We start from the raw sequence: 14,270 nt of genomic DNA, 5'->3' as shown, positions 1-14,270 counted from the left end.
TTCTTCGGCTACACTTTGTGAGTCCTGATATCATGGTCCTGAACACTAATTACCAGATACTATGGTGGGTCGCCTCAGAATTTTGTAAGGAATTCTGTAATCATTGACACAAGTAGGGCTTGTTAATCCCTCATCAAAAGATTTACAGAAAGGGGAGACGAGGCAACAATAACAAAAGACGTGTAAACAATGTGTTCATGTATGCACTGCTGCTGCTCCTAAGATGTTTTCTTTACCAATGAAGTATCGCAGCTGTGCCTTACCTGCAACAGGAACGTCAGAGCACGGCAGCACCCTGAAAACCAAAGCACCTCACGCAAGAACGGATCCTTCATCAGCTCCATCCTACTTCGGAAGGGGAATCTTCAAACTTCTTCCGTGCATTCGTGCTATTGTGGCCAAAGCAATGCCCACTGCTTCAGAATCCTAAATTAAATACATAGAGGCAGGTCAGAGTCTGCTACTCTTTTCATCCTGTGAAGATTGTGGATGAATGCTGAACCTCAACACTGTTTTTAATTGGGAGAAGCCTTGAGGCAGAAAACCAGAAAAAAATAAATTCTATTTTTTCAGCCTTCTATCTCAGGATGAGATATTTTGCTCCCTACATATTCCACCAACAAAACAGACATCATCACACTACAGCAGCCTTTCAGCTGTTGAACGTGTACAAGAGATATTTCACAAACCTAGATCACCACCATAAGCAGCAACACTAACTACCTCACCACCCAAAACCAATAGTCTCACTAGATGGTAAATTCACCAAGGCTACTATTTTATCATAAGAAATGATCACCACATGCCAACCTATGCTGACAAAACACGCTATGCAAGACTATCAAAGCCAACAGGACAGTCAATTGTCCTAGATCTCATCATCCTGGTATGAAAGTAAAAGAGCACTGTACATGACGAGGGGTGTTAATACGTAACACAAATTATATACTTTAAATGGAGATTCACCGCAATTTGATTTGAATTACACAAAGAAAGTTCATATCTTGACATTTTAGATAAAGGGTGACAAAAAGATTTTCCCAGAAATACAGAATTTTCAGTGCAGATGCTGGGATTCATAGGCAGGTCCCCAGGTTCCGAAGTCATCACCTTAGCCACTAGCCCACAACTCCTCCGATCCTAATTTGACAATTTCACCACACCAACAGACCTAGGCAAGCTAAAGAACTGATTTAATCAGAAGAGGGGTTGCTGCCACCAAACATTACCATAGATTTCCACAAATTCTGCAGTACCAAGAATACACCTTTTGCAAGTTAAAGTGAAGAAAATAATAATTTTACATCCGGATCAATTGAGAGTGTAATGCTTTATCTCTTGCATTTCTTCGAATAGCTACACAATCCAGACAAACAAGTATCTGGCCTGTAGCCACAACTGTGAAATATAGTAAGAATGCACCAATGGAGTCCCTCGTCCAAGCTACATAACGTCCAGGTTAACATCTTTTTTTTTGTTTTTTTACCTAATCTTTATCTTCATTCCCCTTCATTCAAAATGAATATATTTATAGTACCAGAAGATCATATTCACCCGTCATTTTAAGAGAACAATGCACACCACCTTTGTATCCAAGCTTTCTTAATCTCAACCGCTGCAAAAACACAAAGCACTGATACCTGACAACTGACATATTGGTCATATAACAAAGGGTAGGATAATGCTTGTCCCACTGCCCTAAATAGATTCTCAGATCCCTGTTTCCTTATCTTCATTACTCTATATTCTGTTTTATTCAGAACTGGAGTTGAAGATTACACGCTTCCAAAGCTTACTCACCACTTAAGTTATTACGTAAATGAGTCTAAAATATACCTTCTCAAAGGCTATCGCTCCAGACAAATGTGCAATCTTAACAATGTCAATCAGTAGAGATGCCACCATGAATATTTATAATGTCAAAGATCCTAAATCCTTAATAGGTCCATGCCAGTACTGAACACTTCCATCTCACCAACACAGAGAAGACACTGTGGCAAACAGTTTTTTAAATTAAATGCTAACTACCCCAAGATATCTGCATACGTTCTCTTGCTGCTGGTTCGGAGAATTTCACCCTTTAACTGAAACAGTTCCCGCAACTCCTACACCCAATGTTATGCCTATTTTTCTATATAATTGCAGTTCAAACTTACGCCTTCACAACCTCTTTCCACAAACATATGAAGGCCATATATGTGTCCCCCTTTCCCCACATTTGGATATTGCAAAGATACCCAGGGTGTGTGGTTTGCCCAGAGGGAATCTAGAAAGCAGCCAAAATGTGGCATTTTTCCCAAACAATGGGGAAAAAAGTGATGTACAAGACCACTTCCACAAAAGATTTGCTGTGATAAGCTCAACCTATTCCCTGTTTTCAGAAATAGGGAGAGTCGTTAAAATATATTTTTTTCACCACAGTGGTTGCATTTCTACATAGGGGTCAATATTTCCAGGTTTCGACCTACTTGCAGTTTATGAGGCAAAGAGGTGTGAAACCCATGCTTGAACCAGAAAGTTACATTTCGGAAAGGAGACATATTTCTGAATTCAGCTGGGGTTATTTATGTAGATGACTCATTGTTCTCACAAAGTAACTAATTCAATTGATAGTGAAAGTATGTAGGAAAAAATAGAAATGGGGGACAATATTTTCATCTGTAACTTTTTGCAATAACTGCTGATCTACAAAATTAATAACCGGTTATTGTCCATCAGAAACATCTGGCTGCAGAGATATATAGGGGGTCATTCTGACCGCCGGGGCCGGGGATGCGGGAGCACCGCCAACAGGCTGGCGGTGCTCCTCAGGACATTCTGACCGCGGCGGTTCAGCCGCGGTCAGAACAGGAAAACCGGCGGTCTCCCGCCAGTTTTCCGCTGTCCTGCAGAATCCTCCATGGCGGCGCAGCTTGCTGCGCCGCCATGGGGATTCTGACACCCCATACCGCCATCCTGTTCCTGGCGGGTCGCCCGCCAGGAACAGGATGGCGGTATGGGGTGTTGTGGGGCCCCTGGGGGCCCCTGCAGTGCCCATGCCAATGGCATGGGCACTGCAGGGGCCCCCGTAAGAGGGCCCCACTTTGTATTTCAGTGTCTGCTTTGCAGACACTGAAATACGCGACGGGTGCCACTGCACCCGTCGCACATACCCACGGCTTCCTCGTGGGGAGGGGTTTCCCGCTGGGCTGGCGGGCGGCCTTCTGGCGGTCGCCCACCAGCCCAGCGGGAAAGCCAGAATGGCCTCCGCGGAGCGGCCATATGGCGGCTCCCTCCAGGCGGGTTGGCGACCGCCGCCCGCGGGGGTCAGAATGACCCCCATAGTGTTTGCCACTTGTCTACAAACGTGATACCCAAAGTCATCAAGGAGCTGTAGCTTATAATGATCTTTCATTGTGTTTGATTTTCAACAATGTATAAGATACAGTTAAATGAAATAAAAACGTTGAGTACAATGGAAAGCAGTGCCATTTTGAAATATGCGAAAGAATCTGAGTTTAGAAAAAGGGGCTCATTCATATCTGTCTGAATTTGGAATGCCCATAATTTCAAGAGATTCTGAAGCAGTTTCACAAGTTGTGTTCTTTTGTACACACTAGCTTACATTTAGAATCCAAAAAGATTAGAACAAATGACCTAGTATTCTGCACCCAATGTACGAGTGGGCCTATTGCACAGGAAAGGAAACACCCAAAAAGGCACCATGAAAATGTCCAAACTCTTTATTTTAATTACATTGATGAGGTTGGTGTCGAAAGAAACCCACCAACTCTAGACATTTTTGAAAACTAGACACCCTGGAAGGTCCAGCGTTTTGTGACAGGTGGATCCCACTACGTTTTCATACCCAGAATTTCCTGCAAATATTGCAATTATGCCTATAGGAAATCCAATTTCCACACACTTTCCATGGGGATGGCTGCTGTATTGAGCACTAGGTTGGAAGGCACATAGAGAAACCTACCAACCCCAGATTCTACAATCCGCCTTCTCCAAGGAGAGGAGGGGTAGAAAGCCCACCTGTGAAAAAGTGACAAAAAGAATGAGATCATCTGCTCCGGCATTGGGCTGTAATACACGCCACGGGCACCAGAAAGTCATTCTGACTCTTATTTTTAAAATCCTTTTCTGGTGTCCAGTGGCCTTTCTACCACTCTGGAGGCTGGTGGACTCATCCACCCATCGCTAACCAAAATAACATATATGGAAAATGTCACTTACACAGTGTACATCTGTTCGTGGCATGTAGTGCTGCAGATTCACATGCTATGCATATCCATTCCGACATCTAGTGTTGGGCTCGGAGTGTTACAAGTTTTTTTTGTTTGAAGAAGTCTTTTCGGAGTCACAGGATCGAGTGACTCCTCCCTTCGGTTCCACTGCGCATGGGCATCGACTCCATTGTTAGATTGTTTTCCCGCAGAGGGTGAAGAAAGGAGTGATATAGTGTATAAAAGAAAAGAGATGTCCATGCAAATGTAAATGTATAAACATATGTACAAATGTTAGTAACTTAAACGACTACAGGCTTCTGGGGAGGAGGGAGGGTGCATGTGAATCTGCAGCACTACATTCTACAAACAGATGTACACTGGGTAAGTGACATTTTCCGTTCGATGGCATGAGTAGCTGCAGATACATATGCTATACATAGACTACAAAGCAGTTATTTGTCCCCAAAAAGCGGAGGCTAGCCTGTAGGAGTTGAAGTTGTTTGAAATAATGTTCTTAAGACAGCTTGTCCTACAGTGGCTTGTTGTTGTGAGAAAACATCAACATAGTAGTGTTTAGTTAATGTATGAGGGGTTGACCATGTAGCTGCTTTACATATATCAACCATTGGTATGTTTCCTAAAAAGAAACATTGTTGCACCTTTCTTTCTTATAGAATTGTAGTGAAAATAAGTATGTTTGACCACTGACTTTGTGTTTCACCACGGTGCATATTAGTTGTTCAATGTTCACCAGTAGCACATTACATTCTGTTTTCGGTTTAGCTTCCTATTGGCTTTAACGTGGCATTAGACATTTTGTATTCAGTTTAGCTGCCTATTGGCTTTATAGTGGCGTTAGACATTGCAGTTGAGACATTGCAGATGAGCTGTGTTTTTCCACATGGTAAACCTAGCTGTGTTTTTCATAGATTCTGTCACCGAACATTAATCATGATAAGGAAGAGCATATTTTGTGTTTTTCTCTAGTCAGCCTTGGGAAGAACAGGCCTTGAACACTTGGCCAACCTTCAACGCTTGTTTCTTCCAACTCTGACCTACAGAAGCCAGCATGTTTTGACTATTCGGGGGAAGGGATAAAAGGTGTCCCTGGGCAGCAGCAAGGGGGATTTTCCAAGACTTCAGTCACAAGCGGACGTCAGCTGCCTACCCTGTCCCGTACGGGTGGAAAATCTCTTTCTCGCAGTTGAAAAGGAGTCATCAACTCGTAGGCATGAGAAAGATGAAGAGCAGTGATAGGCCCTAGGGTACTGAATTTTGACTTTTATTCTTTGCTTTGAAGTTATGCTATAATATAATCACAGATATTTGCTGTGTACATTGCAATTGAGAATCACTTTGATATATTTTCCTTTCATTGCTGTGACTATTTTTAATCGTGTGCCTCCAACCTACTAATCTCCTCTCTCAGGAACCTCGTGGTGAAGTAATAATAAATGTCTTCTTTAAATTAGGAAGTGCATTCCAGAGATTGTTTTCAGCTCGGTCATTAGTGGAAACAAAACAAGAATGTGCATTAGGAGTGATTAAAAGTTGTCTTTTTGCTTTGATATAACATGTTTGTATACATCTAATAATCCATCTTGCTAAACCTTGTTTTGATATAGGATTGCCTGCATGTGGTTGTTGGAAAGCAACAAAAAATTGCTTTGTTTTACTAAACTGTTTAGTTCTGTCTATATAATACATAAGAGCTCTTTTTAGATCTAGGGTATGAAGAGTTCTTTCTGCCACAGAATCTGGCTGTGGAACGAAGACTGGCAGTTCCACTGTTTGATTGATGTGGAAAGGAGATACTACTTTTGGTATAAATTTTGGATTTGTTCTTAGCACAACCTTATGTTTGTGTACTTGGAAAAAAGGTTCTTCAAGAGTGAATGCTTGTATTTCACTAACTCTTCTTAAAGAAGTAATAGCCAAAAGGAAGGCAACTTTCCATGTTAAAAATTGAATTTGGCAAGAGTGCATGGGTTCAAAAGTGGTCCCATGAGTCTTGTAAGTACAATATTTAAATTCCATGATGGAACGGGTGGTGTTCAGGGGGGGATGATGCGTTTTAATCCCTTCATGAAGGCTTTGATAATAGGAACTCTGAATAAAGAAGTATGTTTAATAGATTGTAGGTATGCAGATATTGCAGTAAGGTGTATTTTTAAGGATGAAAAAGCTAAATTTGTTTTTTGTAAGTGAAGTAAATAACATACAATATCTTGTATAGATGCTGTAAGTGGATCTATGGTATTAGATTGACAATAGTAGACAAATTTCTTCCACTTGTTTGCGTAGCACTGTCTAGTGGTGGGTTTTCGTGCTCGTTTAATGACTTCCATACATTCAGATGGAAGATTTAAGTATCCAAATTCTATGACTTCAGGAGCCAAATTGCTAGATTGAGAGCATTGGGGTCTGGATGCCTGATTTGACCTTTGTTTTGTGTTAACAAATCTGGTCCGTTTGGGAGTTTGGAGTGAGGTACTACAGATAGGTCTAGTAGTGTTGTGTAGCAAGGCTGACATGCCCATGTTGGTGCTATGAGTATCATGTTGAGTGACATTTGTCGCAACTTGTTGACCAGAAATGGAAGGAGTGGGAGAGGGGGAAAAGCATAAGCAAATATCCCTGACCAATTGAACCATAGAGCATTGCCCCTGGACAGGGGATGTGGGTGTCTGGGTGCAAAGTTTTGGCATTTTGTGTTTTCGCTTGTTGCGAATAGATCTATGTTTGGTGTTCCCCACCTTTGAAAGTACTTTTGAAGTACTTGGGGGTGAATCTCCCATTTGTGTATTTGTTGGTGATTTATGCTGAGGACATCTGTCAACTGATTGTCTATTCCTGGAATGTATTGTGCTATTAGGTGAATTTGATTGTGAATTGCCCATTTCCAAATTGTTTGGGCTAGAAGGGACAGTTGAGATGAATGTGCCCTCCCTGTTTGTTGAGATAATACTTGGTTGTCATGTTGTCTGTCTTTATGAGAACATTCTTCTGTTTGAGAAGAGGTTGAAATGATTTTAGGGCAAGGAATACAGCCAATAATTCTAAGTGGTTTATTTGTAGCTGTTTCTGTTTGGCATTCCATTGCCCTTGAATGGTGTGATTGTTTAGGCGAGCTCCCCCCAATCACTGATGCATCTGTTGTAATTATGGTCTGAGGCACAGGGACTTGAAACAACCGTCCCTTCATTAAACTGGTGCGATTCCACTATTGAAGGGACATATGTGTTTGGCGGTCCATCAACACTAGATCTTGAAGTTGATCGTGTGCTTGTGCCCATTGTTGGGCAAGGCACTGTTGTAAGGGCCTCATGTTTAATCTTGCACATGGGACTATTGCTATGCAAGATGCCATTATTCCTAAAATCTTCATGATAAATCTTACAGTGTATTGTTGATTTGGCTGTATGAGTGGGATTAGATTTTGGAAAGCTTGTATCCTTTGGGTATTTGGATACGCTAGAGCTAGTTGAGTATTTAGGATAGCACCTAGATACGGTTGTACTTGTGCTGGTTGAAGGTGTGACTTTTGGTAGTTTATAGAACACCCTAGGGTGTGTAGAGTTTCTATCACGTAACGTGTATGTCTTTGGCATTGTGTATGATTGTTTGATTTTATTAGCAAATCGTCTAGACATTGAAAGACATGGATGTGTTGTCTTCTTAAGTATGCTGCTACTACCGTTAGACACTTTGTGAACACCCTTGGAGCTGTTATGCCAAATGGTAACACTTTGAACTGGTAGCATTTTCCTGCTATGACAAACCTGAGATATTGTCTGTGAGCTGGGTGGATGGGTATGTGGAAATACTCATCTTTTAGGTCTAGAGCTGTCATAAAATCTTGTTTTTGTAGCAGTGGAATAACATCTCGCAGAGTTACCATGTGAAAATGTTCTGACAAGATGTAGAGATTGAGGGGCCTGAGGTCTAATATTGGTCTGAGGGTGCCATCTTTTGGGGGAATTAGGAAGTATACTGAGTATACCCCTGATCCTTGTTGGGACTGTGGGATTACTTCTATTGCTTGTTTGAGTAATAGAGATTGAACCTCTTGTTGTAACAGAACTATATGTTCTAGGGATAGTTTGTGATATCTTGGTGGAATATTTGGAGGGGTGTTTATCAATTCTAGGCAATAGCCATTGCGGATAATTGATAATACCCAATTGTCTGTGGTGATATTTTGCCAATGAGAGTGGAACTGCTGTAGTCTTCCACCCACAGGAGAGGTGTGGAGTGAAAGGGAGTGAAGGAAGTCACTGCTTTGGCTGTGTAGCTGGCTGTTTAGAGGTTTGGAATTTACCTCTATTTCTAGAGTATTGACTTCTGTATGTTCCTCTAAATCCACCTCGCTGGTACTGGGATTGATATGGTTGCTTTGTTTGTGAGGTAGAAGCCTCGGAGGATTGTGCTCTAAAACCTCCTCGAAACTGAGACTTATGAAATGACCCCCTATATGGCGTGGTGTACAGAGCACCCATTGCTTTTGCTGTATCAGAGTCTTTTCGTAATTTCTCTATTGTAGTGTCCACTTCTGGGCCAAAGAGGTGCTTTTTATCAAAAGGCATGTTTAACACAGCCTGTTGAATGTCTGGTTTAAAACCAGATGAGCGTAGTCATGCATGTCTTCTGATTGTAATGGCTGTGTTAACGCTCCTTGCAGCTGTATCAGCAGCATCAAGGGCAGATCTTATTTGATTGTTACTAATGGCTTGCCCTTCCTCTACCACTTGTTGTGCCCGCTTTTGGTGTTCTTTTGGGAGATGCTGTATAATATCCTGCATCTCATCCCAATGTGCTCTATCATAGCGGGCTAGCAGTCCTTTGAGAATTAGCTATTCTCCATTGATTTGCTGCTTGGGAGCAACTCTTTCCCCTGCAGTGTCTCATTTTCTGCTCTCTATCAGGAGGAGGTGCATCTCCTGAAGACTGGATATTTGCCCTCTTTCGTGCTGCACTAACCACCACTGAATCTGGAGGCACCTGATGAATAATATAATCTGGGTCAGAGGGTGCAGGCTTATATTTCTTTCCTATTCTAGGTGTGATAATTCTAGATTTCAGGGGCTCACTAAACATTTGGTCTGCATGTTTTACCATGCCCGGTAACATTCAGAGGAATTGGTACCTAGAATGTGTTGAAGATAATGTATTAAATAAAAAATCTTCTTCCAGTGGTTCATAGTGCATTGTTACCCCATGATAAGCTGCAGCCCTGGCTATGACCTGGTTGTATACTGTGGTATCTTCAGGTGGAGATGGTTTGGATGGGTAAGTATCTGGGTCATTATCTGGGATGGGATCAGGATCATAAAGGTCCCATGGATCTACTATGTCTTCTTGTGAATAAAAAGAGTGTGTTGGAGAAGGCATTGGTGGAGGGCTGGTTTTGGGAGAGACAGATAGCTGTGGAGAATGAGGAGGAGAAGAGTAAGGAGGTACTGGCTTCTTCTTTTGCTTTTGCACCTTTGCTGGTGGCTGTGCAGTGTCCAGTTCCTCTTGGAATGCCAGCTTTTTATTTGTTTTTAAAGGAGGTGCTGTAACAATCCTTCCACTCTCTTTATGGATGTGTATTCTAGATTGTCTCTCATCCATAATTTGTAGAATGGGCTCAATGTCCGACTCTTCCTCAGAAGTTTTATGATTTTCTCTTAATTTCTTGGAAAGTCCTTGATCCACTGTATATGATGTCTTTTTCGGTTCCGAAGTCTGTTGTTTTTTCAGTACTGAAAATGTTGTGGATGGTCTCGGCTCCGAAGCTGCCTTTCGAATTTTCGACTCCGAAACTTGGTGTTTCCTGCTGGAGTCCAAAATGGAGCCCTTTATAGTTTTACATGACTCCGAAGTGGACGGAGGAGAGGCCTTTTTCGGCGCCAATCCCAAAGGTAGGTCGCCGACAGTCTTTTTCCTAGCCGAACCATGGCCTTCCGGCAGTGGTGTACCCAAGGCCTTAGGATGTTCCTTGTATGGGGGTGCAGGGACAGACATACTCACATGCTGGCCAGCTGTGATGGGTCTGTCGTCTTCGGATTCCTGTTCGGAGTCTGTGTCTCGGATGGAGACTGCTGTCTGCGCCTGCTCTTCTTCGGTGACGTCGAGATGTTCACTGGTTTTCGACGCCATTTCAAGTCTTCATGCTCTTCGATCTCTGAGAGTCTTTTTTGATCGAAACAATCAATAGGCCTCACAGTTTTCCTGCTGATGGTCTAGAGAAAGGCACAAGTTGCAAACCAAATGCTGGTCTGTATAGGGATACTTCGCGTGGCACAGAGGGCAGAATCGGAATGGAGTCCGATCCATCAGGCTCTCCACGCGGTAGGCCCGAATAGGTCCGGGTTGGGCGCGCGCGCCCCGAAGGGCGAACAAAGTGATTTTCCGACGGTACTACGATGCTAGATGAAGAACGCAATCGAAACAATAACGACGAAAAGGAAGGTTTTCGAAAGTTTTCCGAATAAAAATCTTGGAGGGAGCGGAAACACGTCCAAACCCAACGCCGGAAAGAAAACAATCTAACAATGGAGTCGATGCCCATACGCAATGGAACCGAAGGGAGGAGTCACTCAATCCTGTGACTCCGAAAAGACTTCTTCAAACAAAAACAACTTGTAACACTCCAAGCCAAACACTAGATGTCGGAATGGATATGCATAGCATGTGTATCTGCAGCTACACATGCCATTGACTATATATACATATGATGTCTATGGCCTGAAACACTACGGGAAGCACAGCCATATGAAATTAACCTGGTGGAGTTATGATAACAACATCACAAATAACATAGCAATAGGTTTAATGGAGAGAAAGAGTGGACAAAGCAAACAGTAAAAAACATGAACATAGGGAAAGTAACAGACTACATCAGCAAGTCAGTGATTAAAAACAAGATGAGGGGCATGGTCTGCCTCGCAAAGAAGGTAGATGTGCTCGGCTGAGCTCTCAACAGCTGAATGGCCCTGGAGTAAAAAATACTGTGCCCACGCATCAGCCGCCTGTGACAAGAGGTGTGAGAACCCCTAGACTATGGCAGGAGCAGTTATTCAATAACCCCTAGAGAAGAAATCGCCCCAAAAAAGAGAAAACGCTGCTGAGTGCGTGGACGTTCGGCATGGCAAAGATGGCGGCTGGGGCACTGTTAAGCGACTGGGAGACCGGCAGACTGCGGGATTGGGTTTGAGCTCTGAGAAAGTGACCTTGTAGCGAGGTAGCTGGGGAGACCAAGCAACCCCCTCCCCGATGTGAGCTGAAAAGTCTAGTAGTGGTGGCGAGCACTGAACACGACACCGTGGTGTGCAACACATACAAGATAGCGGCCTACACTGGGTGATAGTGTAGGAGAATCAGCGGCTAAAGGAGATGTGTGGCAGTCATCTATGGGCCTCAGAGCTATCAAGGAGCATTCTGTGGGACCCTGAGCCGGCTCAGTAAACCTGCTGACCATGAAGAGCTCTGGGGTAGTGGAGCCAATTGCAAAAAGAATGTGACGGGCTGTGCATAGCAGAACCCAGGTACTGAGGTGACAAGAGAAGAGACTCCCCAGCGTGTCTCAAAGAAAGGGACTTAGCAAGAAGAAGCTTCGCCAAGATGTCAGCTGGGCTGAGTGTCTTGCTTGGACACACACCAGGGCTGGAGCCTATTTCTGATGAGTGATTGCTGGAGCTGGCCTGAGGTACTACACTGCCCACAAGAAGAGGAGAAATGAGACAATTTAATGAGACCTGGCTGGAAGAAAGTGAGGCACCAACATTCTTGCTCAATCTGGGAGACTCTGTGAAACAATCCAGCACCTGGGGGAAATTATGCACTAACCCTGTGGAACCGTGCAACTGCGGAAAGGGGTCAGGGGGGCGGCAGTGGCTGGAGTGTACCAAAGTCCTTTAGGCAGTTTGGAAAATACAGCGCAATAGTTTGCCTGCTTTAATGCAATCTGCCAACTGTGGGATCTATCTCCCTTCCCCCTCCCAATAACTTCCCCTACCACCCCATCTCCCTCTACCACCGAGTGCCACAAGATTTGGAATGGGGCTGAAAACAGGGAAACCCCAGACAGTAGAAAGAAAAGACAAACACTATGATGGGAGAGGAGGACACAGAGGGCCAGCACAAAAAGTCTCTAGGGGAAGACCCACTGGCCACACACATTGCAGTGATCCTAGTGGCCATTAAAGACTCTTGAGGCACAGACCGCCGCAGTTGTGAACTAAGAGGGAGTACTGTGGGAAGATCACAAGAAATTGGTGGAAGGACTCAGGGAGACTCAAATTAAGATGAATGTGACCCAAACAGAAATGCAAGATGTCACGAGGAAGTGCTCACACACATGGAGAAGGAACTGAGAATGATCTTGGGCCGCATGGAGGATGCAGAAGATAGAGCAAGGTGACACAATGTGAGCCTGGTAGGGGTTCCTGAGAGAATGAAAGTTGAGCTATTCATTGAGGACTAGTTTGAAAAAACAGTGCTACAAGGCCAACCAACCATTTCTTTTCAGTGGAAAGATCCCACAGAGGCCCAACGATGGCCCCAGCACAAGGTATGCCCGACCGATTACAGTGCAACTAATGAACTAAAGAGATTTGGATAATATTTTACAGCTATTGTGCAAGCACTTCCCGTGGCAAATAGAAGTACACAAAGTCAACATCTACCCGGATTATACTACACTTGTCCAGGAGCAAGGAGGGGCATCTGTTCCAGTTAAAAAGGTATTGCGTCAACTGGTCTTAAAGTACGCACTAATATTCCCCACAAAACCACAAAGAGAAGGCACACATTTAGCTTTCAGTGCAGAACACTTGGGACTGGCTTGAACGCCAAGGTGTATGGTCTGGCGCTGTGGCCCAATCAAAAAGGGAGACAGAATGGCAGAAACAAGCAGGAAAGAACTGGAGGTGAAATGGCCTAAGAAACTCACTGTCAAAGGCACAATTGTAGACGGAACAGGCAAAAATAGTAGTGGAAATCAAACAATGCAGTGACATCCTTGACTATAATAAATGGAGGGCACTGGCATTAGAGGTGGAGAGTGGGGAGGGAAGTGGAGCTGAATCCATGTGGTCTACATCGGAAACAGATGGGGACCACTTGCAAGATGTCACCCTGTTGACCTCAGCCCACTTAATTTAAGACTCCACGCCCCTCTCTGGGGCTGTTGAGTTATGACTGTTTGTGGGTGGCCGATTGAATGGGACACTTGAGGGCCTTCTAGGCGGACTTAATGGCCAAAGGGCATGTAGGATGTACTCTGGGGGCCACACGGGGATGGTTGGGGGCTGTGCGAGTATGAAGCTGATAATTGTAGAGACAAAGACAGAGTAAGGAAGCAGAGAAAAGACCAGCAACTCATACACATCCTACAGTCTACACTCCAGCCAAGGGTGTTAAAAAGTTACAATGTTTGTGTTTTGGGTTTATACACATCGTGAATTGAGGAGATAGTCAGTTTCAGGGTCGTAGCAAGGTAAGGTAGGGAGGGGTAGTTAATGGGGAATTTCATATAGTATTGCAGTATCTAGCATTGGAGTATCATCACAGCAAGGCAGAAAATGGGCAGCTACACCAAGGTGTGGGGACGAAGTGAGAGGCTAAGGACCTAAAACTACCATGATGCAGTCACAGTACCTGACATTATTCATGTGGAATGTTAACAGGCTCAGCAATGGGATGTAAAGAGGCCTGGTTACCAAGGTACTCAACAGCTATAAAGCTGACATTGTACTTCAGCAGGAAACACATCTTCTAGATGGCCAACACCACAACTTGAAGGTGAGGTATAAGATGGCCTGCTACGTGCACTGGCGATTCTCTTCCAGAGATCATTGCAGCTCTATGTGTCTTGCACATGGACAGATACTAATGGCTGCTGTGCTGCTCTGATGGGTGAATAGAAGAGAAAAACCATACTGTTGCTAAATGTGTACGCCCCACCGGGACTGCAGCTGGCAAAACTGGAAAAGATTGGGAATATGCTAACAGATACATGACAGACATTTACAATCATCACAAAGGATTTTAATTTACTTACGGATACAATTT

The 14,270-nt window shown here is 43.8% G+C and overlaps 1 protein-coding gene across 3 annotated transcripts in view; it reads right to left on the bottom strand.

Annotated features, from left to right (window-relative positions):
- The window catches only part of PIGV (phosphatidylinositol glycan anchor biosynthesis class V), a 110,534-nt gene that overhangs the window by 59,533 nt on the left and 36,731 nt on the right, over positions 1–14,270 (bottom strand). For 2 of the 3 annotated variants that reach the window (XM_069224052.1, XM_069224051.1), the window contains exon 2: positions 264–426. The exons of the other annotated variant lie outside the window; for it this stretch is intronic. In XM_069224052.1, the coding sequence (XP_069080153.1) occupies positions 264–344 (81 nt within the window). In that variant the 5' untranslated portion in view covers positions 345–426. The remainder of the gene's footprint in view (positions 1–263; positions 427–14,270) is intronic. 3 annotated transcript variants of the gene reach the window in all.

The sequence above is a fragment of the Pleurodeles waltl genome, chromosome 3_1 (genome assembly GCF_031143425.1).
Source record: "Pleurodeles waltl isolate 20211129_DDA chromosome 3_1, aPleWal1.hap1.20221129, whole genome shotgun sequence".
Classification (NCBI taxonomy): domain Eukaryota; kingdom Metazoa; phylum Chordata; class Amphibia; order Caudata; family Salamandridae; genus Pleurodeles; species Pleurodeles waltl.
Note: the sequence above shows the minus strand (reverse complement) of the source record. Positions and strands in the feature narration are given on the sequence as shown.